This window comes from Anolis sagrei, chromosome Y, assembly GCF_037176765.1.
Source record: "Anolis sagrei isolate rAnoSag1 chromosome Y, rAnoSag1.mat, whole genome shotgun sequence".
NCBI classification, from domain to species: domain Eukaryota; kingdom Metazoa; phylum Chordata; class Lepidosauria; order Squamata; family Dactyloidae; genus Anolis; species Anolis sagrei.
In genome coordinates, this window is record NC_090035.1 from 72,076,772 (window position 1) to 72,093,020 (window position 16,249).

The 16,249-nt window shown below is 40.0% G+C and overlaps 1 protein-coding gene across 1 annotated transcript; it reads right to left on the reverse strand.

The window, feature by feature from the left end:
* Window positions 1-4,425: 4,425 nt before the first annotated feature.
* On the reverse strand, window positions 4,426-5,851 carry LOC132780568 (putative inactive cytochrome P450 2G1). Its single transcript, XM_060784293.2, has 2 exons — window positions 5,713-5,851; window positions 4,426-4,607 (listed from the first exon to the last, which is right to left on the reverse strand). Exons 1-2 carry the CDS (start codon window positions 5,849-5,851, stop codon window positions 4,426-4,428), a joined length of 321 nt encoding a protein of 106 aa, XP_060640276.2.
* Between the last annotated feature and the right edge of the window lie 10,398 nt (window positions 5,852-16,249).

A 16,249-nucleotide genomic window follows, 5' to 3' on the forward strand; every position in this document is an offset into this window, starting at 1 on the left:
ATTGAAAAGAAAATGTGTCAGTGGCAGGGGAGTGGGACACCGCAGGAGCCTCCCCTAGTGTGAAAGTTTCTCCACAGGCGATTAGATGACAAGATAGGAAAGGTAGATAACAAGAAAGTAGGATGTAATGATGTGGAAGCAAATATGTTGACTGCTCTGCCTGTGAGATAGAAGTCAAATTTGCTCAGCTCTCTCCCTGTCTAATCAGAGTAGTGGCTATTGGGTCCATAGGAGATATGGATTCCTGGTTCATTGTTTCTGCAGGTAAAAGGCTTACTTTTTTTGAATCATAGGAATGAAGATCCAAGGCTGCTACGTAATCCTAAACTGCAATCCAGTTCTTTAAATGCATAAGTATACTATGTCAGAAGCTCTATTAGATCTCAGTGCAGATATGCTGGATTGTGTTGTGATGGAGATACAACAGCATTTACATGGGGAAATAACTAACCTGTAAAACATTTGGATATTGCAGACCAGCCGAAGGCTGCTTGGCTTCTTGTTTGTCAGGATTTATTGAGATATATTGTGTGTGTGATTTAAATGTAATTCTTGTATTGCCAATATGGATGCCACTTAGAATGTAATGCTACGCTGAAATGTTTATGTTGAGGCTGTGATTGAGTGATCTTAAGATAAGCTCTTTGCTGCTGAGAAAATTTAGGGAGTTGCTGTTTGGAGCAGAAGAGCTTAGCAGCTGCAAAGAACTGTTTTGACTTTCAGTTTTCCTGTGTGTTATCCTGTGTGTCGCTCGCTGAAGATGGATGTGCTTTTGCTCTGTGCTTAGTAAACTGAGTTTTCCTTGTAACCTGATGTCTCCAGAGTCCATGATTTTACAGAGCTGTATCTGGTGTATCTAGCATTTGTTTATGTCAAGTTGCGCCTTAGCACCATACAAACGCTGCTAACATCCTCCTGTCATGGCGCACAACCCAACCCTTCTTGTTAGATAGCAACATTGCAAGTTTCTCAGATGTACACTGATCAGATTGGTAAAGAGTATAATGGGGATGGGGACATCAGATGTATATACCTAAGATTAAGGTACATTTGGTTGTAAGTTGGCAATACCCACTTTTTCTCTCTATACTTGTATATTTACAATTTTACTTGGACTAGATGTATAGTGTATGTTGTGTTTATGTCCGCGGCCTCACCATTACTACACCATTGCCTCAAAACAAGAGCGACTGTTCTCGCAAAACCCTCTTATGGTGCTGAGGCAATGGGGATGTCAGGAGGGGAGAGGCCGACGACCTATGAAAGATTACTACCACCACATCAGCTCTAAATTAGTAAATATGATTTTCTGTGGGTGAGCAGATGGCGAGTACTGAGGCATATGTTCTCTATCAGAAGCTAGAGCTAGAAATAGAATCAGCACACCAAATAATCAAACCGAAGGTAAAGTTGACCAAAAACTAATTTGTTACTCTTTTGATTCTAACATTGGAGAGTGGTCCCTGGCCAAAGTGGTCCCTGTTCAAGTGATCCCTAGTCAAGAGGTACTTGGTCAAAAAAAAAAAAAAAAAAGGCTGGGAACCACTGATTTAATATTGTCTGTTTTGATAAAGCCAATTGGCCGATCAATAAAATCATTTTGTTTTTGTATTAAACTTAAGTTTTTTTTAATGGAATTTAACCTTGGGAGTCTGATTCTGGTGTCAGTTTCAGTTTCAGTTCATCTTCACATCAAAAATATTGATTAAACATCTCTGACGTCAAAATTTTATCACTTCCTCTATATCTACTATTGCAATGCAAATTGGTGGAAACGTAGGTAATGAAAGTGTTAATAAATAGTCAAAATTTGGTTGAGATGGTGCTTGCGGTTCTTGAGGGACTCTTAATTTTTGCTTCTCATAGACTTCACATGGGGATTTGGTTAACCAGTTAAAATTCAGGTGTGATGGCGCGTCAGGCCCCACTTGTATGTGAATGTATAGCTTAATTGTTTGGTTAGCTGTCAATCAATGTTATTTTGCACCGGTTGAATTGCTCCCCCTGCTCAATTGTTTGACTCCACCCCTTCCTGGGGAAGAGGGCAGGGCTTTCTTTTCATTCTACCATCAAACATCTCAGCAGATGGACATGAGAAAGGCTTGGCTCTAAAAACCCTCAGTTAAGTCATCTCTCATCACCAATTCTTAAATGTGTACTCTTAAGATTCATTCTTCATATCCAGCTCACCTGGAAGACATTGCGGAATCTTAAGCGCCTTCAAACCAGTCCTCTGGCCTTCAATATAGGTCATTGGACTGGGGTTGTGAATGATCAGGCCGGGGTATAGGGTGGTTACCTGTGTTGGACGGGGTTACACTCCCCCTGAAGCCACAGGTCCGCAGTTTGGGTGTCCTCTTGGATTCTTCGCTCACACTTGAGGCCCAGGTGTCGGCGGTATCCGGGAGGGCCTTTGCACAATTGAGACTTGTGCGCCAACTGCGACCATACCTCGTGAAGGCTGATCTGGCCGGGGTGGTCCACGCCTTGGTCACCTCTAGAATGGACTACTGCAATGCGCTCTACGTGGGGCTGCCCTTGAAGACGGCCCGGAAACTTCAATTGGTCCAGCGGGCAGCAGCTAGGATGCTAACTGGGGCTCATTATCAAGAGAGGTCTACCCCTCTGTTTAAGGAGCTCCACTGGCTGCCATTTCTTTTCCGGGCCCAATTCAAGGTGCAGGTGCTCACCTACAAAGCCCTAAACGGTTTGGGACCACCCTACCTGCGTGACCGCATTTCCATCTACGAACCCACACGCTCGCTCCGATCATCGGGGGAGGCCCTGCTCGTGATCCCACCCACGTCGCAAGCGCGCTTGGTGGGGACACGGGACAGGGCTTTCTCTGTGGCGGCCCCCCGACTCTGGAATGCCCTCCCAAAAGATCTCCGACAGGCCCCTACCTTAGTAGTTTTCAGAAGGAATTTAAAAACCTGGCTGTTCCGTTGTGCCTTCTCAGATTAGGAATCCCCAGCCCAAGTCCTAGTAGCACTTTAGCACAACTAATGTTGCTGCACACCGCACTTTTAATCCACGTTCCTCCTACCATTTCAGCACTTTTAATCCCTATACCCCATTGCACCGGCCGAACCAGTTTTTAATAATGTCTTGATGTATTGTCGTTGTTTTGCTTAACTGTTTTGATTTGCTTTGTTTATTGTTGTGTTATGTTTCTATTGCATTGTGTTTTGAGGCTTCGGCCTGTGTGAGCCGCATCGAGTCCCTCGGGAGTTGCTAGCGGGGTACAAATAAAGTTAATAATAATAATAATAATAATAATAATAATAATAATAAGAAAGAATGAACTTGGAAAGCTGTAAAACTCCTTGGACCCAAGACTTTAGAGACTGTAATGTATGTTTTCTTTACCCCTGTTGAAATATCAAGTTAATGCCCAAGGAAGATAGCTCATTGTGAACAATAAAGACTATTTTGAGTTACCTATAGTGTCTTGATCCTTGAGAGTTCCAGTTCTCTAAAGGAAGGCAAGAAGCAATCCCCTGGGGAGAGATGTCATCTTCTTTCACTAAGATCTATAGACCCCAGGTGTGACGGCACATCAGTAGTAAACCCTTTTTTTTAACCTGTGGTGGTTTGAACCAGTAAACCATCCCCAGACTTGTCTGGAACAGTATATCTTGAATGCCCAGCCAACCTGAATTCTCGGATGGGCCCTAATGACACTGATGCTGTTAATCAAATATAGGACAAAGGAAGGCTTTTAAAAGAGCTATGTTGTGTGTTTGCAAAGCCAAGCAAGGCATAGTATAAATACTGGTGTAAGCTTTGTGGGAGTCTGTTTAAGGCTCCTTGCTTATAGATTGCGTTCCATAATAATAAATGAAGGTGACTCCCAGGGAAATTTACATGCATGGCAGGGGCTAAAACAAGTGCTATATGATTTTTGTTCCTTGGTTATAAATGTCATTTAATAATTGGTTCTATCAAAAAACATGGAACAGGCTTATTAAACTGCAAAAACTTTGTCAATGAAGTTTCTTTACCAACTGGTAAAGAAACTTCACCACCTCCACCCTAAATGAGTAACATGTAAATTGGATCAGAGCACTTTAAAAAGGATTATTATGCATTTTATACAGAAATGACAATGTAGCACAATACTTATTTATTTATTTATTTACATGTTTACTGCCTCACCTACTTATTTTATATATTCCGTTTTCCTGGATCAAGACCTAAGGTGACTTCTAAAGCCAGGATCCAAAGACAACATTCTCTGCAATCACCCAAATAAGAAATTACTCCAAAGCATAGGGTTGGTAACATATACATTGGTGGAATGGGATTTGTAATGCGGAAGTACTGGTGATTTGAGTTTGGGGCTGGGTAAAGTACATGCCACCCCCAAAATAGGTTCCTTTGGGATCAATCATATTCGATGTGTGACGGGAAGAGACCTCAGGGTCAGCGTGGGATGGCACAGAGCTGATAAAAGGGTGGGATGTTGCCCAAGCCACTCATCTGAGGAGTGAGGTCAATATCTTCAGGGGGCACAAGGGACTTCAATTGGAAATTCTGCAGGATGGCGGTGAAGAAAAGGAACAGCTCCATGCGGGACAAGGATTCACCCAGGCAGTTCCGTTTCCCTGCAAGAAAAATATGGGTATTTTTCAAGAAGTAAGGACAGACACATCCCACTATCTCTAATCAGATGACTCCTAAGATACAACCAAAACAGTTATTTCACCTTCAATCCTTTTGGCTTGTCCATATAATCTCTGGCTTAGTATGATGTTTCTCCTCCAACCAGCCATATCACTGTCTTATATCTACTCCTAAAAAAAATCCTTTGTATCCAACTTGCTATGGGTTTGTGATTCATCTCAATAAACATTTCAGCTGCCTTGCTATGAGATTGTGGATGGCCCATTGTCCATTTGGGAAAACCTAAGTTTGGTGTCTCTAAATCAAAAGGCAGTCAAGATCATTTCGAAATTTGTCAGTCTTGATGTTATGGATTTTGATATCTAGAGCTCCTTGTAAATAGGGATGCAATTCTTCAGATGACATTACCCTAATATTGGAAGACCCACAGAAGGAATTTCATAAAATGATGAACCAAGTTAGTTAATTTGAACTGGTTGCTGGACTCCTGGTAAATTTACACAAAACAAAAATATCCCAGATTAGCCTATGTGGATTTCCTCAAGATGGCATGAGACAATCTCCGACTAAAAATAAGGACAGGAATAAATCAAGGCTACAACCTGAACTGGTTTGAATTTACACAAATGCACTATCAGTACCAACAAGACATACACATAGGATCTGAGGAAGAAAATACAGATTTCAATAAAATATTACAAGCATGAAATACATTGCTACCTAAAAATTACGCTCTGCTGGTAAAATGAAGATGAATATATCAAAAAAAATGAATGCTAAAACGGGCCATTAATATTAACTGTACAATTTATTTATTTATTTATTTATTTATTTATTTATTTATTTATATTACTCAAGTGAGAATGCCTCTGGAAAGTAAAAAAAATAAAAACATTTAGAAATTACTCACTGATGGAAATCTTTTTCAAAATCACATGACACTTGTAAAAATAGCCAAAATACAGCCACAATGGAAAGGAGAATAAGGAGACCACAGAAGCCAGCTCTAAAATCAAGCATGGGATATCAACTAACAAAATTTGAGAGTGATCCTTCTCCTTATTGGTGTTTTTAGGAGAGTTCTACCTGAGGAGAAAGGCACAAAGGCCTCATTCTTCTTGAAGCGTCCATTCTCATCCAAGAAGTTCTCTGGGTTGAAAGCATTGGGGCTTTTAAACATTGTAGGGTCATGCAAGACAGTGCTGAGTATTGGGTAGACCGTCATCCCCTGGGAAAAGAAAGAGTTAGGAGCACAGAATAGCAAAATGCAGTTCCAGAACAAGTATCTGGCGCAGCAGTCTTTTGATGGAAAGATTGCGGAGCAGTTGGGTATATTGGAACTAAGCTTTACACTTGAACATGTTTGATGCTTCAGGGTACAATCTTCTTTTGAGAGAGAAAAAACAGTAACAGATGAGCAAACAAGCAAGCTAACTGTTCTACCAAAAAAGAGATAAAATGACAACTGCAAAGATTCGAGCTGAGCATCCGTAAGGCACTAAAACTGTGATTGTGGCAACCCCTGGTGGCACATGAGACTCATTTAAGTAGCCCATGAGATGAATGGAGAACACATTTATTGCCTGAGTTTAATTGCCGTCTTTGCTTGTTTCTCAGGAATCATCTGCACTGCTATATAAAATCCAGATTATCTGCTTTCAACTCGATTATACGGCTCTGAACTTTGGTGCTCATCTCCATTTCTAAGCCTAAGAGTAGACACCTCCAAGGTCATGTGGCCCGCATGACTGCATGGAGTGCTGTTACCTTCCCTCCAGAACGGTACCTATTGATCTACTCACATTTGCATGTTTTCGAACTGCTAGGTTGGCAGAAGCTGGGGCTGACTGCAGGAGCTCACAACACTCCCCATATTCGAACGTGCAACCTTTCAGTCAACAAGCTCAGCAGTTCAGTGCCTTTAATCCACTGTGCCTCCGGAGGCTCCAATATGACAATGTAGACTCATATAATTGAGTCCAAAGCAGATAATGTGGATTATCTACTTTGTTAATCTGGATTATATGGCAGTGTAGATCCAGCCTTCGATTCATGGTCATCATTCTGTAATGTGTGCATCTACACTACAGAAAGAATGGAGTTTGCTACCAATTGTAAAATTGCAACTTCCATGACTCCATTGCATTGATTGATGTCAGACTCCATCAGTTCTGCTTTGTAAATGAACCCATTGCAGAATTAAGGGATCTATTAATTTTCTTCTAAAATTTACCAAATAATCTCTTCATAGTTATATCACATAGAACCTGTGACCTTAACCTCCAGAAATTTGTAATTGCTTTTCAAGTGGAATGTGGCTTCAAAAACAGAATATGTCAAGGTAGGAACCAAGTGTATCCAGATATAAGCTAAATGCTTCCCTTCTGTTCCCTCCCCAGCATAGAAATAGGTGTCAGGTGGAACTGGACACAACATAGGTGGGTGGTTCTTGTCCCATTGTATCAGAATTCCTACCTTTTCAATATTTTAAAAAGTAAATAATCGTGGCAGAGACTGGACTTATACCATCTAGACCAGAGGTCCCTCAAACTGTTGGAGAGCCGGATTATAATTTGAAAAAAACATGAATGAATTCCTATGTACACTGCACATATCTTATTTATAGTGCAACCCTCCCCCCCTTTAAAACAATACAATAATTAAAATTGAGAACAATTTTAAACTTATTAGTATTTCAATGGGAAGTGTGGACCTACTTTTGGCTGATGAGATAGGATTGTTGTTGTTATTGTTGTTGTTGTTGTGTGCTTTCAAGTCATTTCAGACTTATGTTGACCCTGAGTGAGGGCCGGGTAAATGACCTTGGAGGGCCGTATCAAGCCTCCGGGCCTTAGTTTGAGGACCCCTGACTCATCTGCTAACTGTAGGGAGGATTGTATCACAATGGTATGTCCCATGAATACCTTCAATTACTCATATCCTTGTTGCCCCACAACTGTACCTTCGGGATATGATACCCTCTGAATTCAGTGTCACGAGTGACCATGTGGGCCAAACTCATAGGAAGAACATCACTGCATCTCTGCACTTCGTGGATAACGGCATCTGTATACGGCATCTGCCGCCGATCTTCAGTGTTTGGGACACGATTAGGGCCAATCACTCGATCAATTTCTTCATGCACTTTTGCTGTTAAAGATATGATAATTAACTCCTTGGGTTTCTGACTCTTAAAGGAACTGAGATACTACTCCCAATTAGGCTAAACGAGAACATGAAAGCCTTAATATTTGTTGCAGGAAGACTGACATCGCATTCCTAACAACAACCTGCATAACTTCATTATGCCTTCCTTTTGTAGAGAGATCACTCGTTTTTCTCATACTTTAACTTCTTCAGTCATTTCTCTCCTTTCCAGTTATTTCTGAAATCACCAACTATTGGCAGGTCTCTTTGTAGTTTTCAAACATTTTAAAGTCCTATGGGCCCTCAGTATATGCCAAAGCTTTTACCCAGGACATTTGGATGCTGAGGTCCTACTACAGACAGTGGTGTAGTAAAATGGCATCTCATATATAAAAAGCCAAACAATGCAAACAAATGCTGCAGAGAACCTGAGGATCAGTGAATTGGTGGAAGTCAACTATAGCAGGATTTACATCCGTGTAAGACTTGGTATGCAGTGAAATCAAGGTTGCTTCTTTCTAAATACTTTCAAGGCACGATTGGCTAAATCTATAGGTGCAGAACCCATAGATACAAAGGGCTGGCTGTTCTCAAATGATTGTAGTAAAGGTAAAGATAGTCCCCTAACATTAAGTCCAGTCATCTCTGACTCTGGGGTGTGGTGCTCATCTCCATTTCTAAGCCGAAGAGCCAGCGTTGTCCGTAGACACCTCCAAGGTCATGTGGCCGGCATGACTGCATGGAGCGCCGTTACCTTCCCGCTGGAGTGGTACCTATTGATCTACTCACATTTGCATGTTTTCGAACTGCAAATGATTATGGAGAGGTGGAAATTAGGGTGCAGTCTGACAATAGAATTTGACCAGAAGTTGACTGTAGAATTCCCCTGGAAAGACTAAACATTTTTAGAGCGAAGATATTTATCAAATCTGTAAAAGTTCAACCTGCCACTTTGTGCAAACAACAACAACAACACCTTGCACTTCTGGATATTTCATCAGAAACAGGAAGCCATATCTGAAGGTAGAACTGCCCGTCTCTGTTCCTCCAATGAGTAGACTAAGAATGTTGCCTTCCAAGTTCTTTGTATTATATTCACTGTCTGGATTGTCTTTTTCCTGAAAGCAGGAAAGAACAAGACATCATGAGAGAATTCCAACTCTGACTGGAAGCAAGTAGGATATATTAAAGGTTTCTTATCACATTTCCCTAAATGAGAAGGATTATTGGACAGTTAATGCAGAGCTTGTTATGTGCCAACAAGGTACCTTTTCCATCTGAATGAGGAAGCAATCAATATAGTCACGTGGGAAATTAGGGTCAAATGTCTCTTGGTTTTCCTTTATTCTCTTGACAATAAGGAGCCTTCCTTCCATGCAATCATACATCTTATTGTAGATTTCCGGAATGTAATTCAGGTAGTTGGCATAGATGTCATAGAACTGCACAAAGAGAGAAACCATACTGAATAGATAGTTGCTGCATTCCATCTAAGTATCAACAGCAATTCTTTATTTTGCTTTTGAAGGATTTTTGGTAATTCTAGTAGCAAAGGGAGCATTCAAGACTTCCATTTTGTTCAGAGTAGAATGAAGCAACTACAACTCATTCATCTTCTAAAATATGTGAGCCTCCCAGGTTTAGTGGCTGGGTTATTGTGACTTCAAAGATTATTTGCAAATATTCAGTATTGCTGGTGATAAACATCAAGAATGACTGCAACTTAGGCACACACAGCTGTATAAAATCCACATTGAACTGGAATATATGGCAGTGTGGACTCAAATAATCCAGTTCAAAACAAATATTGTGCATTATCTGCCTTGATATTCCAGATAATATAGCTGTGTGGAAGGGCTCTAAATTGCTGAATGGCTGCAGGAATTTGTTGGTAGAGAAGGTATGGAGTGAAGTAATGTAATGAAGAAATCTAGAAAGCAAAAGCAGGGGAACAAAGAACCTGGTTGGAAAGCAGAAGTTCGAAAAATATGGAGAAAGCCTTGGAAGCCATGACTGGTAGTTTTTTTAAAATTTTTGTACATAACTTAATTGATGGAGACTCCACCACATTCTGAGGAAGCATATTCCACTGCTGAACAGCTTTTCTTGTTGGGATTTTTTCCTCATGTTTAAATGAAATCTTTTTTTCCTGTCTTTTGAAGCCACTTCTTTGTGTACTCATCTCCATAGCATGAGAAAACAAGCTTGCTCGCTCCTCAAAATGACCTCCTTTCAAATATTTAAACATGGCTCACTATATCCCTGCTCAGCCTTCATTTCTCTAAATGAAACATACTCAACTCCCTCATTGGTTGTTCATAGGGCGTGGCTTCCAAATCTTTAATCATTTTGGTGGGAAATGGAGAACCTTGGGAACAACAGATATACAGTGAGACCAGGATAGAAAGTGAAAGAAATCTTCTATCACTGTGTCTGTGAGTCAAAGAAAAACATTACTTCAAGACCATAGAGTTTAGAAGCCTAAATATGACACACGTAAGCAAAGGAAACTACATGTTTTATATTTTAAATTAAATTTATTTTAAATCTCTCTGTTGGCTACGGTATCATCATCAATCAATAGGTGGGGAGTGTTCCTAAACAGGAAAGTGGAAGCTGGAATCAAGGTCAACATCTTTATTTTCCCAGAAGGTCAAAATCATGGTACTTAAAACAAGGTGACTTGGTTTCCCGCACCAAAAATTATGAGATCTTAACAAAGAGAACCTACGAAGGCTTTGGCAAAATTAGCAGGGGACAAGAATGAACAACAAAAAGACTGAATTAGTACTTACTTAGGTGAGGACAGGAAATGGAGCAGTGAGAAAGAAAAATATTGTGGAAAGAGAGAAAGATTATCTTCATGGAAAGTGAAAGAAGAAGAGCACCTGGATAAGCAATGGGAGCAAAGGAGCATGATTATTTGTGGTTGAATATGTGAGATGAATATCTAAGTATGTGAGTAAGGAAGAGGAAAAACATAGGGGTATGATGAAGACAAATGGTTTTGTAATAATTTCAACTAAGCATTGACATTGACATGCGACATCACGACAAGCGAGTGTGGAGAAGAGCAAACCACTGAACACCTGCTGCAATGCAACCTGAGCCCTGCCACATGCACGATGGAGGACCTTCTTGCAGCAACACCAGAGGCACTCCAAGTGGCCAGATACTGGTCAAATGAGATTTAATCAGCTACCAAGTTAGCAAAATTTGTGTTTGTTTTTTTTATCTGTTTGTTTGTTCTGTTCTGTTAGAAATGTAATACAATGTTCTGGTTGCGGATGACACGATAAATAAATAAATAAATAAGCATTACTTTAAAAGCAGTAAAGAAATACCTGGGCCCAGGACGTGCTCATCTCCCATAAGAATTTGTTTACCATCACCACGAGGGTCTGGAATTCCTTGTCCTCATAGTCAAAGCGCTTCCCAAAACAAATAGAGCAAATAATATTGCAGAATAGACGGCTGAGAAGGAAGGTAGGATCAAAAGGATTTTCTGCAGCACAGCAAGGAGAATGAATGTATGAATAATAATAATAATATTTTAAAAAATAAATATTTTATTATAATAATAAGTAAATAAATAAATAAATAAACTTTGACAAAACCACAATCTGTCAACTGCAAAAAGCCACCTTACTTGGATCTGCATGCATCATTCGAAAATAGATCACACAGTCCTAGATGCTTGGGAAGTATTCGACTTGTGATTTTGTGATACGAAATCCAGCATATAGATCTCTATTGCTGTGACATACTGTGTTTTTGTGTCAGTAAAATAATAAATATTTATATGCCACCTTTCTCCCAGCATGGGGATCCAAAATGTTAAAATCAAACAACAGTACAAAGTCAAACAACAGTCAACATATAAAAATAAAACACTATAACAGTCATGCAAAACATAAACAATCAAAAACAAATCAGGTCACAGAAGGACTAAATGCACATGGGAGCTGTAGTCAGGCCCATAGCCAGAAAAACAATGGGGGAGGGGGGAATTGAAACATCTTTTCAGCAAATCATGAAGAATAAAATTGTATTATTCATTCTATGCCTTTATATAGACTTAATTACATCACATTTCTATTTTAGTTACAAAGTTTCAAGTCTTATAAAACCTGAAAATTATTATTAATTGGAAATTTAGTGGTTACAAAAGAATACTACATCGTCTGTTGGAAATATTTGAAAACTGTGTCAATACACTTAGAGAGAAATCAGACTCCATTGATAAACTTCAGTGGACACACTCAAGAGTACAAGTCCAGTCAGTCTTTCTTGCCCCATTGTGCTTCTTATGTATGTTTTCAAACGTTTCAGAGTTGAAAATAACCTTTCATTGGTAGCTGTTGACATTGGCAAAGCTGCAGAAATCTAAGTTTCTTCATATTCGGAAATCACAGACAATATATGCTTCCAGTACATTTGATGGTTTTTCTGCAGGTAAAATCTTTTTTCATATTCTACATCACAGGTCAAATTCTTCCATCAGTGTGTCGGTATCTTGAAGGCAGTTCTGTGCACTTGTTCAAGTTGGATTTTAAAGGGCCGCAATTAATAGCAGTTCCTGAACTACTTCCCTGTGCCTTGTAAACATTTCCTGATCGTGAAAGCAGTAAAAGTCCAGAAATGGGATTTAGCCTATAGTATTCCATTGGTGTTGGTGAAGTTGCTTGGATGTTGCTTTGACAAGTCTGCTTTGAGCAGATGGTGAGGAATCCTAACTTCTCCACCCATAGACTCCACCACTGATCTTGCTGTGTTAAAGATTTGCTGAAATTATTTCACAGATTCTGTGAGCACCTCCTAGCTTTTTCTAAGAGACTGTTGACATGTTGCAGACTACAGAAAATGTCCATGTCATCTATTCTTTGTAATGTCTTCAGTCAATCAGTAGCCTTTATTTCAGTCAACAAACTATCGGCTAAGTTTGTAATGTTTTGCTACTCTGAAGGGATGCTGACAGAAGCTTTCTTGGGATGTGTGTGGTTACTACAAAATTCAGAACAGCTAAAAGGTGTCCAGCTTGGGAAGAAGTTTCACTGCGGTATAGAGGACTCTCTTTTAGTTCTTCAAGTGTTCTCACCGCCACACTGTACAGCAAAACATAAAACTGCATCATGTCGCTCAACCCAACGAGTTTCACAAAGCGGCAACAGGCTGTTTGCTTTTGACTCAGGGAAAAGATCTTTTATATTTTTTTCAACAGTAACAGTCTGGTGGATAATGCTATGAAGAAATTTCACACAGATGCTATTGTTCCTTGGTAGTTTCTGACAGGTGAAATGCTGCAAGTCTTTGCTAAGGCTAGATGTATTGAGTGAGCATGGCGGTAGATGTACACAGCTATCGGATACTTCTGTGATATAATTGCCTCTGCACCACTAATATGACCATTGATATTAGCAGCTCCAACATAACCCTGTCCACACAAGTATTGTAGGTTCATCCCAATTTTTCCAGTGTTTTCAAAATAATGCCTGCAAGTCCTCCACCTGTCATATTATAATATTCCTTATTAGGATCTTGCCTCCTTCCTCAAGCTGAAGCAAAGATCACAGCGGGTGTTTGGAGAAGCCTTAAATAAATAGCCTGTCAACTGCCCACAACCAGTCAGTTCTCCTTCATGGGGGCCTTAACCCCCCCCCCCCCGGTACCTTCGGTTTTGCCTGCCAGTGGTGGGTGGGCCAACTTGGTTGCTTCCACTATATTGGCTATTGCAGCTATAGCAGTGCAAATTAGTGGAAAGGTAGGTAATGACAGTGTGAATTGTCAAAATGTGGTTGCAATAGTGCTTGCAGTTCTGGAGCATGGGTCCTCAAACTAAGGTCATTTACCTGGCCCTCGCTCAGGATCAACCTAAGTCTGAAACGACTTGAAAGCACACCACAACAACAAAAAATCCTATCTCATCAACCAAAAGCAGGTCCACACTTCTCACTGAAATACTAATAAGTTTATATTTGTTGAAATTGTTCTTCATTTTAATTATTATATTGTTTTTAACTGTTTTTTCCCCACTACAAATAAGATATGTGCACTGTGCATAGGAATTCATACATTTTTTTTCCTTCAAATTATAATCCGGCCCTCCAAGAGTTTGAGGGACTGTGACTTGGCCCTCTGTTTGTTCTGGAGGGACTTTTAATTTTTTGTCTCATAGACTTAGCATAGGGATTTGGTTAACCAGTCAAAATTAACAAGTAAACCTGTTTTTTTAAACACCATAAAATTTTGGGGTGGTTTTACCCCTAACCCTCCTCCCTTGACTACAGACCTGCTGTGGTCTCTCTTGCTTTGAGAATTGCAGTACTTTCACTAAACAGAATGAGTTCAACCTGTCTTTGGCACCTCTCTTACCCTTTGTCTTCCGAAATTCCTCCACCAGGCATTGGGCCTCCTCTTGGATTCGCTCTTCAATAGACTTTTTCCCCATTCCAAAACTCCTCAAGACAGTGAGGGTGAACCGGCGCATTTCCTTCCAGCGAGCTCCATTGGACTCAGACACTCCTGAAGGCAACAGGAGATAAATGACATGACAAGTAGAAACAAGAATGGAATAATTCTTGTAAATGTATGTGGGATGCCTCACCATATCCTTCGAAGGAAGGCACTATTGAAGGTGTGGTAGTCCTTCCACTGAACTCTTCTGCCTTGTCTATCAGGGCCTCCTTCACAGCTTGGTGTCCACATAAGACCAGAACTGGATGTGGCCCAAAATAGACAGTAAAAACAGAGCCATATTTTTCACGTAGCTGTAGGGAAAATCAACCTTTTACATCTAGCAAAAAAATGGTAGGCAATAGGCCTGGGTAACAACGGAAAAAATTGTTTCTAAAATCGATTCGTTTTTTGGGGTTTTTTGCGTTTCGATATTTAAAAGAATTCCGATTTTTTTTAAAAAAAATTCGATATTTACAAAATTTCGTAAATGGTAAAAAAATTACAAAACAATAACGAAACAATAACGAATCGATTCGTTAATGGCGGACGCGACCGCGCAATACGCTAAAAAACCTCCAAATGGGACAGGGGGAACTTCTGAAGCTTCCCTCTCCCTCTGTTGTTGACTGTTGGTGTGATATTATAATTTTTTTTCACTAATTAAACAAAAAACAACTATAAAACTTGCCCCAGACATGCGGAAATAATAACGAAACGACCTCAAACCAATAACGAAACGAATACATAACGAAATACGAAGCATTTACGAAACGAATTGAAAAATTCATTTCATTTTTAAGCTGCTCCAGAATGGTTCGTTATCGCTTCGTTAACAAAAAAAGTAACAAATTTTTAACGAATTACGAATTAACGAAACGAAACCTCCCAGCCCTAGTAGGCAAACATTTTGTAATGGTGTCTTTTGATGTAGATGACTCTGCATCATTTGGGGTAGCACCTTTCAACAAATGCTGAATCTTAATGCGGAGTTTCGATTTTAGTGTAAAACAAGCACTTGATCAGAGTAGTGATCCAATGGGATGAACATTTGGTTCCACATGTTTGAGCCATCCCAGTTCAAGTGGTGTATTAGTTCTGCAGTATAGATACACTCTAAGGCACCTTCTACGCTGCCATACAATCCAAGTTATCAAAGCAGATAATCCATATTATCTGCTTGGAACTCGATTATATGAGTCTACACTGCCATATAATTTAGTTAATGTACACAGCAGGTTAAATCACTGAGCTGCTGAACTTGCTGACCAAAAGGTTGGCGGATCAAATCTTGGGACTGGGATGAGCTCCCGCTGTTAGCCCCAGCTTCTGTCAGCCTAGCAGTTCGAAAACATGAAAATGTGAGTAGATCAATAGCAGATCAATAGGTACCACTCCATACAGTCATGTGGCCACATGAACTTGGAGATGTCAATAGACAATGCCGGCTTTTCGGCTTAGAAATGGGAATGTGCACCACCCCCCAGAGTTGGACATGACTAGACTTAATGTCAGGGTAAACCTTTACCTTTACCTAGATAATCTGGAATTTATATGGCAGTGTACAATTGTCTACGAATTCTTTAGTATTCTCTTCTGAACTTGTGGACATCTACACTGTAGAATTGATACAGTTTGACACCACTTTAACTGCCATGGCTCAATGCTAAAGAGTCATGGGAGTTGTGTGAGACACCATCACTCATGGGCAGAGGCTAAAGACCCTGTAAAACTAAAGCCCCAGGATGCAATAGCATGTCAATGGTACTCCAACAAAGAATTCCAAGTTCCTTCACCAAACTACAAGTTCTAGGTTTCTACAGAGTGGAGTCATATCAATTAATGGAGCATCATACTTCAAATCCCAGAAACTAATCCAGACAAAGAATATCGTTTGGGCTGTCTGGTGATCTTTAGCATAGATGTGAGTCGCACCATCAACTAACAGATAGCAAGACAGAAGAGAGGAAAGATAATATTTTGTCCAGAGATATATATCCAAAAATATCTAGAAAAGTTTAGC